This window comes from Halichoeres trimaculatus, unplaced genomic scaffold (assembly GCF_033239565.1).
Source record: "Halichoeres trimaculatus isolate MK-OKI-2021-1 unplaced genomic scaffold, fHalTri1.1 fHalTri1_scaffold_24, whole genome shotgun sequence".
Lineage (NCBI taxonomy): Eukaryota > Metazoa > Chordata > Actinopteri > Labriformes > Labridae > Halichoeres > Halichoeres trimaculatus.
In genome coordinates, this window is record NW_027437202.1 from 3,784,237 (window position 1) to 3,798,715 (window position 14,479).

General features: G+C 43.1%; 2 protein-coding genes across 2 annotated transcripts in view; both read left to right on the plus strand.

Moving 5' to 3' along the window:
* dmd (dystrophin) overlaps positions 1–5,523 on the plus strand; it is a 137,171-nt gene extending 131,648 nt beyond the window's left edge. The window contains exons 80-83 of the mRNA XM_074664873.1: positions 909–1,152; positions 1,402–1,516; positions 1,610–1,699; positions 3,667–5,523. Of these exons, the coding sequence (XP_074520974.1) occupies positions 909–1,152; positions 1,402–1,516; positions 1,610–1,699; positions 3,667–3,785 (568 nt within the window). The 3' untranslated portion in view covers positions 3,786–5,523. The remainder of the gene's footprint in view (positions 1–908; positions 1,153–1,401; positions 1,517–1,609; positions 1,700–3,666) is intronic.
* A 1,074-nt stretch (positions 5,524–6,597) lies between these two features.
* On the plus strand, positions 6,598–13,800 carry gtf3c3 (general transcription factor IIIC, polypeptide 3). Its single transcript, XM_074664153.1, has 19 exons — positions 6,598–6,829; positions 6,977–7,046; positions 7,287–7,657; positions 7,746–7,869; positions 7,955–8,146; positions 8,236–8,401; positions 8,479–8,626; positions 8,705–8,879; positions 10,830–10,930; positions 11,022–11,193; positions 11,276–11,478; positions 11,572–11,673; positions 11,754–11,886; positions 12,036–12,261; positions 12,336–12,390; positions 12,467–12,602; positions 12,773–12,897; positions 12,970–13,122; positions 13,419–13,800. Exons 1-19 carry the CDS (start codon positions 6,737–6,739, stop codon positions 13,539–13,541), a joined length of 2,868 nt encoding a protein of 955 aa, XP_074520254.1. The 5' UTR covers positions 6,598–6,736; the 3' UTR covers positions 13,542–13,800.
* Positions 13,801–14,479: the final 679 nt, after the last annotated feature.

Below are 14,479 nucleotides of genomic sequence, written 5' to 3' on the forward strand. Positions count from 1 at the left end.
TTTTTTTTGCCCACTTTTTCAGTAGATTTTTTTTTTTTAAGACTCGATATGAGCCACATTCACCTAACCAGTCCAGAACAGTGTATGGTTTCAAGTTATTCAAAGACAAAAATGAGGTCTGCATTGAGGTCTACAATGAGGTCAATTTTATCAAGACATTTTAATTTCAAGCATTTTTCTCCTGTTCCACTGGCAGATTTTTTTTTACTTCTTACAAGCAAATATAATCAGACAAAAACACTTGATAAGATTTCAGTTTTTGTAGTGTTTAGACGATCTGATTGAAGTTTGGAGTTTAGCCTTTTTAAAAGTTATGACTCATCTGCCCTTGGAGGCTTTTACTGACTCGACTCTTCAACAAACACTTTCCTCTCCTCTCTGAAAGCACAGGACCAGTAAGCCAGCCTGAAGGGTTTTAAAAGAATCACGCAAAATGAGCCGACCAATCAGAGCAAAGCGTCTGAAAACTCTCTGATTTAGGAGTCGTGTTGTTTTTACTGAATGTGCATCGACTATAATTGAATTATAAAAACCTTCACCCCCTGAAATGATAACTCCCTCTTGTCCTCGTGTTACATCAGACGCAGAATAGAAACATCCTTTAAATCTAAATCAGCAGGAACTGAGCGGCCGGCGTCCGTCTGTCATGTTCCTCTTTTGTCCCTTTCATCACGGGGATTGTTTTTTAGCTCTGCCCTCTGAGTGAGCAGCGACTGTAACTGATGGATGTTTACTGTCATGATTTATTTTTATCTCACGCCACGCTGCTGCAGTGACCCAGCTCCCCCTCCGTAATTAATAAAACAGAAGGTCACCCTCTGCGCTCGGCTTTAGCCGTTTGATATTTCACATCACAGCCAGCAGCAGCAGCAGCAGCAGGTTTGATTCCTCTCCTCCGCTCCCCGCAGGAAGCTACAGTCCGAGTACGACCGCTTGAAGAAGGCGCACGACAGGAAGGGTCTGTCCCCGCTGCCCTCGCCTCCAGAGATGCTGCCGGTGTCGCCGCAGAGCGCGCGGGACGCAGAGCTCATCGCAGAGGCCAAGCTGCTGCGGCAGCACAAAGGTCGGCTGGAGGCTCGGATGCAGATCCTGGAGGACCACAACAAGCAGCTGGAGTCACAACTGCACAGGCTGAGGCAGCTGCTGGAGCAGGTACGGGGCTAACGCTGCCAACGACACGGCGTTTACACCGAGAGCACTCAGGAGCAACGCTCAAACCCACACGAACAGCTCCAAAACATGAAGCTCTCACTGAGGCAGTCTGACACAAAGGAGCAGGCCAACTCCTCGGTCTCACACACACACACTCCACTTCCCGCCTGACTCCTCTAATTAAGCTGTCCGCTGTGGCTGCCAGTTTGTTGTGTGTCTGATTCGTGTGTGTGTGTGTGTGTGTTTCAGACGGATTCCAAGGTGAACGGCACAGCTCTGTCCTCTCCCTCCACCTCCTCGCAGCGTTCCGACTCCTCCCTCCCTCTGCTCCGCGTGGCCGCCAGCCAGACTACTGACACAATGGGTAAGCTCACACACACACACACACACTTCAACTTTCCCCTCTCATTTGCATCCTCCAACTCCATCCTCAAACTCCATCTTCTTCCTGTTTCAGGTGATGACGAGCTCTCCAGTCCTTCCCAGGATGCATCAGGCCTGGAGGAAGTGATGGAGCAGCTCAACAACTCCTTCCCTCACAGCCAGGGTACGACACACACACACACACACACTGGCCCTCTTCTCGTCTTGTGTGTGTTCATTTTCTGGAAAACAAAAACTCTCCGGAGGTACAGCTGATCTGATTTCAGGTTTAAGCCGATAATTGCAGTTTGGTTGTTTTTGAGTGAATCTTTTTAAGTGAAGCTTCTCTTAAGGCGATCAGGAAGGAGGAGACACAAAGCGCGGTGGCGTTGACCTCATTAAGACAAAAACTTAGTTAATTAGCAGATGATGAGCCGATCAGGGCCTGAAGAATGAAAACAGGTGTGTGTGTGTGTTCAGTAAAGCCTCAGAGAAGAGGTCGAGGTTAGCGTGTGTGTGTGAATCCAGAGGCAGCGACTGTCAGAGTGACTCTGGACAGAGTGAGTCAGAGCGGCGTGACTCCCCGTCTGTCAGCTGCTCGGGCGATGACTGTCCGTGAAGTTGGGCTGAAGAGCCTCTGAAGCAGACGGTGATGACTTTACAGACGTCTGCTGGGATTGATGCCTCGGCTGACGGCGCTGTCAGCTGAGGAGAGGAGTTCATCGCACACCGCTGCGCGCTCACAGACGATGAATAGAAATGTTAAGAAATGAGAAAACACAAGACTCAAACTGAAATCTGAAATATCTTCCTCTTTCTCTTAAAACACTTTAAGTCTGATTGTTTGTCTTCTTTCTTCCTTTTTCTTTCCTTTGTTCCTCCTTTTCTCCGTGAGCCAGGAGGGAGAAGGGGACATCCATGAGAGGTTAGTGCCTCAGCGTTCTCTCTGCTCACCTTCTGCATCCTGAATGCATGAAAAAAAGCACTAATAATTAAAACAAATAAAAAAAATAATAATAATAAAAAAAATATATTTAAAAAAAATTAAATAAAAAATAATATAAAATAAATAATAAATTATAAAATAGATTTAAAAAAATTATAATAAATGATATTATGATAATATTATACCATGCTTTGAAAAAAGTATATAAATACATAAATATATGAGGAAATATATAAAAATTAAATAATTATAATTACAGTCTTTCTGGATCAGGACAACATAAAAAAATCTTAGTTTAATAAAATTAAAGAAAAAATAAATTAATATTGAAAATAATAAAAAGTATATATAAATATAAAATAAAATTATAAAATATTTATTAATACAAATGATATAAAAAACTATATTATATTTATATATTAATAATATATATTTGATAATATTATAGAATAAAACTTTTTCATTGCAAGAAGTACAACAAAATTGCAAATATGAAATATTTATATATATTACATTTATTTATATTTATTTTATTTTTTTTCTTATATGAAAATATAAAATATATTATGTTTATATAAATTAAATAATGACAATTTTAAGTCTTTTTGGATTAGGAGACAAAAAATCTTGATTAATTAACAAAAATTCATATTGATGTGATTTAAAGTTGTATTTATTAGAGGAAAAGTCACAACTAATGAGAGCAATGTGTCAAATTATGAGCTAACAGTCACAGAGAAGAAGAATCTGAGTCAAGAAATATGACTTTAATCTCATTTTTTGACTTTTCCTCTGTATATACGGTTATTTTCCTTCACATTTCACGCTAAATCACTTCATTTCAGACTTTTTGTCTCATAATTATGACTTTAAGTGTGTTTTTTGTCCGGTTTCCGTTATTTTTCAACTGGTAGATTGTCACTGCTGTAAAAAGTGATGCTTGGTTTGGGAGAAATGTGATCGTCGGGTTTAAAAATAGTCTCCGAGGGAGATTATGACGGAGAAAGAAGCGTCAGTGCAGACGCAGCTAATATCTCTCCTTCCTTCCTTCTCCTGCCTTTAATTTCCTCTCCTTTTTTTCTGCCTCTGTCGCACTCACGCTCTGTTTGTCAGCGCTGTGTTTGAGCCTGAACACGAGAGAGGATGAGCTGGATTGTAATGAAAGATGCTGATTGTGAAACACACTCTTCCTCCTCTCTCCTCAGGTCCCAGTATCGGCAGTTTGTTCCACATGGCCGACGATTTGGGCCGCGCCATGGAGTCACTGGTCAGCGTGATGACAGACGAGCAGAGCGCCGAACAGCACGAGGCCCTGCCCTTCTGATCCCGCCTCCCTGACACCAACCTTCAATCTCCCCCCTCCTCTTCTCTCTCCTCCTCCTCCCCTCCTTCCTGTCGCATGCTTTTCTAGTCAAAACAACTGGATCGGAAACACCGTTTACAAAGAGAATATATATAACGTCTATTTTTGTGAAGGATTGCGGTTCCAGCAACGACGCGTCAAAAAAGAAAAACAAAGAAAAACATTATAACTTGTAGATTTGAGTAGTTTCTTAAAACGTCCTGAGGTTGTTTTATTATTAACAGAGGCTGGTTTTTAAACTTCTATGCAATTGTATAAAAAAAGAGTGGGGTCAGTATGTAGGGAGGGAGGGAGGGAGGGAGGGGAAGTGAAGGATGAGATCCAAACATCAGTGTGGGTGAATATTTGCCATCTCTTTGTAATCGGGGAAACAGCAAAAGCATTTCAGACATTTGTATGAAAAAAAAAGAATGATTGTAATCATAAGGGTGCTTTCTAAGAGGAAAATGTCTTTCTATAACAGCGTACACTACTGTCAAGGTAATGCAGGCATCCTGGATCTTTACAGTACGTTGTCTGTGAGAGTGTGAGTGGGGTTGCGTGTGCGTGTGCGTGTGGTGGTGCCTAATATCCACATGACATGACAGCTTCGTCTTTGTTTTCTTTTGGCTACAGCTGACACGTTTCAGTTTCATCCGTCCGTCTGTCGGTTTGTGTTTTTCACGTCTCCACGGCAACGGTTTACATCCTGTGTTTGTGTTTTTTCAGCTCAGTGTGCTGTGTGCTCAGACAGACGCTGCAGGGTCACTTCAGAGTAAAATCATCCCACGGGTCTGTTTCTTCCCAAAACATTGGATCCTACATTTCCCACAATGCAACTGTTTAACTTCTTTCAACAGGTTATTAAAGTCCAAATCTTTTCTATTTCATGCTTTAGGACGTCACTGAGCGCACACAGCACACTGCGCTGAGCGTCGCTCTGTCCGTTAACGTTAGCAGCACCGTCAGAGGAACTGAGAAGAATGTGACTTAAATCAAATCTGAGCACTACACAGTTACAAGGCTGCTAGATGAGATTATTTTTGATGAATCCTTCCCGTTTGAACGACTTTCACAGAGAAGTATTTGAGTTCTAGGAGGCCCGGTAACGTCAGCTCTACCTCGTAATGAATGGTCCGGAGGCAATTTCTCTACTGTACTCAATCCAACACCAGATTGTTAATCGATTAGTTCTGTCGTGACACGACTCTGAACATCTCCTGCACTGTAGGAGCCTCTGATCTGAATGTTGGGACGCCTTCACTGCATTTATCATCTCCACGGGAGATTTCTACGACTACAAACCAGACTCCGTGTGCACTACTGTCATACCTGGGACTTGCTAGATGTTTGTTTTTGTGTGGAGGATGTTTTTATTTTAGCAGAGTGTGAATTTTGGCTTTTTTTGTTCCGTGCAGTGTGAGGTGTTACAATATTAGCATGTGTGACAACATGAACGCCATCTTTATTTAACACGTAACCACTCAGAGGCGTCCGCGGCGTTCTGCACTCGAGTGTTTTTGGCGTCAAATTCTCTCAGCATGAGCCAAAAGGAGGTTGTTTTTTTTTCTTTTTTGATCCAGACACTGAATTTGTTTCTTTATTATTTTGTTTTTCATTTCTAATAATTGTCGCATTCTCACATCATCTTTCCAATAACGCGTCAAAACTTCACAACATATCAGATTCCACCAAATATATGCCTTACTACTGTATTATAAAATGCTTTACTGTATATCAATAAAGCACGCAGTTATGTTGACTTGACTGGCTCTCTGTTCTGTTTGTTTACGACCAGGAGGAGAATTAAGGCAGGGTAGAGAAAATGCAGGGAGGAAACATCTGGCTGGAGTGAGGAGGAGGAGGATGACGGACAAGGACGCAGTGGAGGAAGAGAGGAAGAAGGAGGAAATACAGGGCAGGCATGAAAAACATAAAAAGTCAGACAGTCAGGGAGGTATTTGTCTGTTCATACATTCATTTAAGTGAAAATCTATATTATATTGTCCTTCTGATAGCTTTCCAGCAGATTTACATAATTTACAGCTGCAAATATGATTTACTGAGCTCAGACTGGTGCCTTGAAACCCTTTTAAGGAGATTCACCACCTGGGGATACGTAAGGAGCATGTGTTAAACTCACAACTGAAACTTCACCAAACCTTACTCAAGAAATATATTAATTTTACTTCATATTTGAATTTAAAAATGTGAAAAATGCATAGTATCATGTACAACACTTAATATGAGATTGTATTTGGGGTATCTGGGGCATCTGCACACAAGTCCTTATAAGTTACATGGTGAAAAAACAAGACTTAGTTGGGCTGTATACATAAATATGTTTGTTTATTTTGAACTGCAGAAGTATCAGGTAATATGGAGTACAATGTCTTAAAAAAGAAGTGCCTAAAAACACTTAAGGTACTAAATTTAGTTGAAACAACACCTTGAAAAAAGTGTCTGTAAAATATCACACCTGTATTCAAAAATAAATGTTTGTAATTTATGCTAGTAATTAAATGTCGATACGTTTAGGATTTAAAAGTAACGGTATAAAACATTATCTGACTTTATAAAGAGTCGAATTATGTATTTTTTAATAAAAGTAGTATATTTAATGCTGTTAACTGTTCAGTTTTTAGGCGTCCTGTCGACACACGTCAGTTAAATTTAAGACGACGCCACAGCACGCAGCAGCTGCACTTCCTCTATTTGTCCACTAGATGTCGCCAGAGGACCTCTGTTGCAATGACGTAGCAAGGACAACCCGGCTGTGTTCGAGCACATCCGGGTTACCCGTTGTTGACAGGAAGTAACAGAGGCTTTCCTCTCCGTTTAGAATGTGTTTTATTGAGGCTACAGTTTGTTTTAAAGCTTAATATGGTGAGCTAGCTTCGACTGGAGGGACTGGATAAGAAAGTATCAAGAAAATGTCGGCGTTTAGCGCTGAATTGATAGACTACCTGGAGGGGAGGATAACTTTCGAGGAGTTCGACAAGAGGAGAGATGAGCACGAACCAAAGGTAAGGCTATTAAACTGCACAAATATACATCTTAGCGAAGTAGCTAACCCTGTAGGGTAGATACTGAAGGAACAGAGCTAAGCTGGCTATCAATACGCGCTGTTTACGTTAAGTTAAACGGAAATTGTTGTTATTACCCCCTTGAAGGAGTCAGAGGAGTTAGCTGAAGATGTGGAGGGGGACGCTCAGCCTTCTACCTCTGCGCAGGTGAATAAAGGTACGTGTGCTAGCTTGGTGGACGTTTGTTTACATGTAGCATGTTGCTAACAGAAACCCACAGGTGAAGTCATAACAGTGTAGTAGATGATGGTGTAGCTCCTTCAGCACATTTTCTTTACTTTAAGGTCAAAATAATAATCATAATACACGTCTCTGTTATTAAAAATTATGCTAACAGATGTTTGGATTTGTTTACATTCTTATGCTGAAGTGCTTCCTGTCTTTCCTCTACTCCCAGAGGAAGGTGTCAGCGCAGGAGTCCAGCTCGCCTTTGCCTCCATGCTGGGTGAAACACCACAACCACCATCCTCAGATGAAGAAGAAGAGGAGGAGGAGGAGGAGGAAGACACCCTGAGCTATGTTGATGATGAAGACGACGAAGACTTCAAAGTGGAGGAAGAGCTTGGTAGGACGGCAGCCATGGTCGGGGTAGAGGAGGAAGAGCTGGTGAAGAGGCTGAGGCGAAGTGGGAAAGGAGGCAGAGGGAGAGGACGCAGGAAGAGGAGACATGTGGTGGAGGAGGATGATGATGATGAAGAGGATGTGACAGTGGGGGATGTGTTTGCGCTGGAGATGGAGCTGAATCGAGAAAACAAGAAGATGATGAAGGTAAGGAAGGAGAAGAGAATGAGGAATGTATGTCTTAATCTGTCTTGTGCTGACTTGCTCAACTGACTTGTTCTTCTTCCGTGTTCAGGAGCGGCGCCATCGCAGCAAGCTCCCCCGAGCTCTGAGAGGCCTGATGGGAGAAGCAAACATCCGCTACGCCAGAGGAGAGAAAGAGGACGCCATCCTGATGTGTATGGAGATCATCAGGCAGGGTAAGGAAGAAGTTGTGACTGAAAGTTGGAGCAAAACTTGCATGACATTTAGAGTAAGGGATGAAAGCTACATCTTGTCTTCCAGCTCCTTTGGCCTTTGAGCCTTTCTCCACGTTGGCGATGATCTACGAGGACGACGAGGACATGGAGAAAGCGCTGCAGTTTGGTCTGATCGCCGCTCATCTGAACCCGTCGGACAGCGAGGAGTGGATCAGGCTGGCTGAGATGTCTCTGGAGCAGGACAACATCAGACAGGCCATCGTCTGCTACACAAAGGGTCAGTCTCATGCTATCAGACTTTACCTGAGTCTTCATGTTTGGAGTCCTTCATCACATAAAATCTCCTCTGTTGTCCTTCTTCCCCAGCCATCAAGTACAACCCCACCAACGTGCGCTACCTGTGGGAGCGCTCCAGCTTACACATGCGTCTCGGCGAGCACAAACAGTGCATGGATGGATACCGAAGGATCTTGTCCCTACTGCCCATGGAGGAAGGAGAGCACTTCATGCAGCTCTCGAAGGACATGGCCAAGTATGAGGAAACAGAGCGTAAACACACCACATTCCTGTAAACATCTCTTTGTTTACGTTAACATCTGTGTTGTTTAGGAGCTACTATGAGAGCAACGACTTGCCGTCAGCTCTGGGTGTCATCGAGGACGCTCTGGTTCGACACCCTGATCTGGTCAGCGATGATTTTATCAACATGGCTGCTGAGCTCTACATCGCCAATCGCCAGTACGACAAGGCCCTGGAGGTACATTTAGAAATCAGATTTAATAAGAAGTTTTTTTGTTGGATTAAAAGTCTAAATTCAGGTCTTGTTTTGTCTCAGGTGTTGGTGAAGTTTGCAGGTGTAGTTTTATTGAGAGAAGAACCCAAACCAGACGTTTCTGCGCCGACACAAAAGGAAAAAGAAGCAACAGCAGAGAAATCAACGGAGGAGCAGGAGGAGAAGAATGAGGGAAGTAGTGAATTGAAGAGTGAAGAAACAGCAGCAGAGAAAGAAGGTTTGTGTTTTTAAGCCGTCCTGAATCCTCAGATTTCTCATGTAAAACACAAAAGAGCCTAAAATACTCCAGACCGTAATGAGTCTGACATTTTTATCGCCACAGGGGAGGATCTGGAAGCTGCTTATTTATTGTTTAACTGATAAGATAATTGCTTTAGAGAGCCTGACCCTGAGAGGACGAGCTGACGAGTCTGCAGAGAAGCTTCTTTTGTCTCAGTGCTGCATTGTCTGTCTCTGTGGTGTGTGGGCCTAAATTAACCATGAGGAATTTATCATCTCCCCACTTTACAGCGAGCATAGAGGTGATGATTAGTCTCAATGAAGGAACCCTTTTGTGTTGTTTTATTAAGGATGTAAATTAGAGCAAAGTGGCGAGGGTGATGTCACTTTCTTGACTTTGAAGTTTGGCGATGCAACTTTTATAGATGGTTTAAAGACACAGATTTTCTTCTTCTTTTAAGTCATTTCTCCAAGTGTAAGATCCAGATTTTGAGCTGCTTCTAAGGTTTTATACCAGGGGTCTGCAACCTTTACTTCCATAAGAGCCATTTTGCTTCCCGGAGCTACAAAATGTACTTTATCTTCACAACAAAGACAAAAAAGATTATAAAGTTCTAAACATAGTAAAAAAACAGTTAATAATTATCTAAACAAGACATTTTTTTGTGTTTAAAAAAATGTATATTTGATGTCTTAGTTTGGAAACATTTAAAACAAATTGAAAAAGTTGTAATATCACAAATGTAAAAAGTTAATAAGTTACAGAAATTAGAAATTTCAAAAATTTCAAGGGGATGTTAAAAAATTGCCAAAATTGCCAGAATTCGGATATTTCAAAAATTTGCCAAAAATTCTTATTTCGCAAAAATTTGCTTGATAAAAAAAATGCATATTAAAAAAACGGAAAAATTTGCAAAATTTTTTTAAAAATTGTATTTTTTTCTCAATTAGGAAAAATGAAAAAAAAATTGAAATTTCAATAATTAGCAAAAAAACATTTTTTAAATGCATATTTTGAAAAATGCAAAAATTTGCAAAATCTTAATTTTTTTGTTTTTTCTCAATTTGAAGAAATAACAAAAAATATTTTTTCAGTAATTTGCAAAGATTTGTTTTATTTAAAAAAATGCCAAAATTTGCAAAATCCTAAAAAATAAGTACATTTTCTCAATTTGAAAAAATGACAAAAAATTGAATTTTCAAAAATTTGCAAAAATCTTTTGGAAAAATCTTTGAAATATTGTAAAGCTGTATTGCAAGAAGAAGAAGAAAAATTAGTATTAAAGTATTATTTTCCTACAGCTACAAGGAGCCACTGTGGCAGGTTGCACACCCTTGTTTTAAACTCAAAGAGGAGTTTTTGAGCAGGAGTGTCAGAGCGACACACAAAAGGGACCGTACCCCTCAACAAAAAGGTCTATCTCTGCTCTGATCCGTCCCATTATCCCGTCAGAATAACAATCCCAGTCTGTCAGTGGGAAAAAAAAAACATGTGGACGCCCTGTAATTACTACGTCACAGCCATCACAGCCATCACAGCCTGTAGGAGCTTCTGAACTGCAGAACTTGCTGTAAAACTCGGTGCTTTAAATGTTAAATGAAGTCCAAACTGGATCCAGTTACCAAATTGATGGTACATCTGTCCTGGAAGATATCACAAGATTTTAAACATTGCAGGTACAATTTGTTCTTCTTAAGGGACTGAGATGATTCATGATCAATACTTGAACATCTTCTCATCACTGGAGGAAACAGGAAACAGAAAACAGGTGTCTGATCTGATCTGCTGAGCCCTGAAATAGAGCTCCCTGACAACCTTCACACCTTACCTGTGAATTTTCTCACGCCTCCCACTCCTCTGCTCTGCTACAGTAGCTGTTATCCCAGCTGGTATTTTAGGAGGATAGTAAAGCTGATGGACAAGCTGTGTGTGTTTGTGTGTGTCCAGGTGAAATCAAGGATGTGGAGGTACCCGACAGCGTCCCAGTGGACCTGAGAGCCAAGCTAATCGTCTGCCTCATTCACCTGCGCGTCAAGCCGCCGCTGGAGGTAGATGTGTGCGAAGTGAACACCTTGGTATGACTGAGTGAACATAGAAAGATAAAAACGCATCCGTCATTCTGTTCCCGCCTCCTCACAGGGTCTGGTGTCGACTCTGATGGAGCAGAGCCCAGAGGAGATCGGCGACTTGTACCTGGACGTGGGTGAGGCCTACCTGGAGGAGGGCGAGTATGTGACTGCCCTCCCTCTGCTGTCTGCGCTCGTCATTTCTGAGAAGTACAACCTGGCTGTCGTCTGGCTGCGGCACGCGGGTGAGACAGAGAGAACAGTGGAGTGATTCAGATACATGAAAGTGAAGAAGAAGCTCACATTAAAGTGAAATCCTCCTCACAGAGTGTCTGAAGGCGCTGGGGATGATGGAGGGGGCGGCTGAGAGCTACAGCAAAGTGGTGGAGATGGCGCCGCAGCACCTGGAGGCCCGCCTCTCCCTCGCCACCTTGCAGCAGCAGCTGGGCCGGCCTGAGTGCGCCCTGAAAGCTCTGGAGTCCATGTACGACAGTGAAACGCTGGCACAGGATTCCTCTGCTGCACAGAAGGCAAAGAGCTCCAGAAACCTTCACATCTCTAATTTTTAAGACCGGATTGCGTTGAGATTTCACATCTGTGTGTTTATGACACGTCTGTTTCAGGAGTTAAAGCTGCTGCTCCACCGCTCCACGCTGCTGAAAACTCAGGGTAAAACAGAGGGCTACCTGGATGCGATGATCACCATGATCTCCATGCTCCTCAAGGTGACACACATCCTCAAGTTGATTTCTACTTGAGCTGTGATTTTATTTTCATTGGTCTCATCTTCGTGTGATCATCCCAGGTGGCCATGCAGCGAGCTAAGGTGTGTGTGCGCTCAGTCATCGTGTCCGGAGAGAGTCACCTGAGGCTGGTGAAGGTGAACGACACATTGCCAGAGATCGACGACCACGAAGCGGCCTATCTGGATAACACTGGTACAAAAACACACACACAGACACATATGTCCTGGCAGAGTGTGCAGTTGGCTCGAGCTGAGGACTTGGCTGGACTTTGTGCACTGTCAGCACCATATGTAGAGGAAGAGAAACGCTGAATTGAAGTGCCGTGAATGCTCCGTTCTCAGGTAAAACCAACGTCCTCTCCAAAGAGGACTGGTGGCAGCTGCTGGTGAGCTGCGTGCTCACGCTGTGCGAGGCGAAGCGCTTCGAGGAGGCCGAGCTGCTCGTGGAGTCGGCTATGGAGTTCTTCTCCTTCTACGACAACAAGCCCAAGAGGAAGGAGATGGAGTTCTTCGGGCTGTCGGCCACCATCCTGGACAAGAACTACTACAAGGCTTACAACTACATCAGGTAGACTCCAGATTTCTGCACCAGGAAAAGAAAACAGCTGCAGCTTGACGTTAAATCCTGTTTCATCGTTTCAGACTGATGCTGATGGAAAACGTGGATCTGCCTCAGCTTTGGAACATCTTCAACCAGGTGTGCTCACCTTTCTTTCTGCTCTAACACTCTCCTGTTGCGTGATCCAGCTTATAAGTGTTTCTTTTCTCCTCAGCTGACGATCACCTCCCACCACCAGCGCCACCACCGCTTCTGCCTGCGTCTCCTCCTGAAACATCCCGACAACCACGCCCTGTGCGTCCTCTGCGGACACAACGCCCTGGTGTCAGGGAGCTTCAAACACGCTCTGGGTACAAAAACACTGACTGCGCAGCTTGTTGTGCATGTTTTAGCTCCAGAAGTACAAAGTGGGTTGAAATTCCCTCGTGCAGCTGCGTCGTCCCTGAGACGCTCAGGCAGCCTTCCCACTCTGTTTTGCTGTGAGAGCAACATTCGTTTCCTTTCTGTTTTGTGGTTTTAGGTCAGTACATTCAGTGCTTCCAGACTCACCCTGAGAACCCGCTCTACAGCCTGTGTGTGGGCCTCACCTTCTTCCACATGGCCTCTCAGAAGTACACGGGCAAACGACACACACTGTTGGTGCAGGTGAGGGAGCGTCAGCGATAACATTTCCTCAGATTCACAGCTCAGGTTTTAAAGATGAGGTTTTTTCTGCAGGGTTTCTCCTTCCTGTGGCGCTACGTGGAGCTGCGCGGAGAGTGTCAGGAGAGCATGTACAACCTGGGCCGAGCGCTGCACCAGATGGGGCTCACACACCTCGCCATACACTATTATCAGAAGGCGCTGTCGCTGCCTGCGCAGAAACTGGAGGTGGGCATCTGTTCGGATTCACAGTTACGCAACCACACGAGATGGCGACCTCATTTTTTTACATTATATTTAAATAATTATTGTTTTTTTCTGTAATATTCCTATGTTTTTTTTAATTTTAATTTATGGTATTGTATTATTATTTTTTTTTCCTATATATATTCTTGTACCTTGCAGTTTCATTATTTTTTTGTTAATTTTTAGCACCAACACACCAAGACAAAGTCCCTGCATGTGCAAATGTACTTGGCAATAAAACTTGATTCTGATTCTGATTATCTTTCCGTTTCCTGCAGGGGATCCCGGACGATCAGGTGGATCTGAGCCGGGAGATCGCCTTCAACCTGTCCCTCATCTACCAGGCCAGCGGGAACATGGAGATGGCGAGGCAGCTCATCACAACACACTGCATTGTTTGAAAACACACACCATGCACAAACTGACTTTTTTTAAAAACGTGCATAAATCAAACTGAAACCTGCTGCTGCTACAAAAACAAGGCACTGTCTATGTGTGTTTTCATGTGATGTGGAGATTTTTGGGAGGTCAGTGTTCCATGCGGACGCTAAAAAAGAAAGTTTTGGGAAGCGGTGGAGTCACTACCTCAGTTGCACTTGGACAATGGAAGCCAATAAAGTGCATTGGCTTTTCTTGGTCTGTACAAAGTGTGCATATTTTTTTATTCTGTGTATGTCAATAAAATAAATAAGTGAAAGTAAAAGAAATTTGTAACTCTTTCCCATGTGGTGGCTAACATAGCTCTTATGTTTTGCAGGTTTGTGTCTTGTAATGAAGTTGTTGCTGTGTCACATTTCAGAGTAAGCTGATTCGATTGAAGTGACATTTGTGTCATTTCCTAAAGTTTGCATGCTTTACAGATGCTCTAATGTGACAAAAACACGCACAGATAGACTTTCTCTTTTGTTCTTGCAGGGATTATAGAGCTAGGATTACTTTTCCAAATCCCACCCTCTCCCCCCCACCATCCCATCCCATCCGTCTGCTTCCATCATGTCCCCTCCCGGGGTCACTGCACTCCATCTAGGCCAGCACCAGGGGCAGACAGCCAAGACTGCTGGTACCAAACCTTTGTTTGTCAAACTACAGCTCCAGCTAAAGGTCAACGTCCAGTTTGGAGCAATTGTCTCATTTTGAGTTCTTAGCTCATGTGTGAGCCAGATAGGAGTTTTTGTTTTGCTCTTTTCTGCTGTTATTGTTCATGCTGGGTGCAGCAGGGGGGAGACGAAACATCAGGGGGGATAAATCCTACAGGAGCTCAACAAATGGGACACATTGAAACATGTTGTAGAATTTAAGCTCCGTTACATAGCAGATTTTTAGCTCGCTAGATATTTTC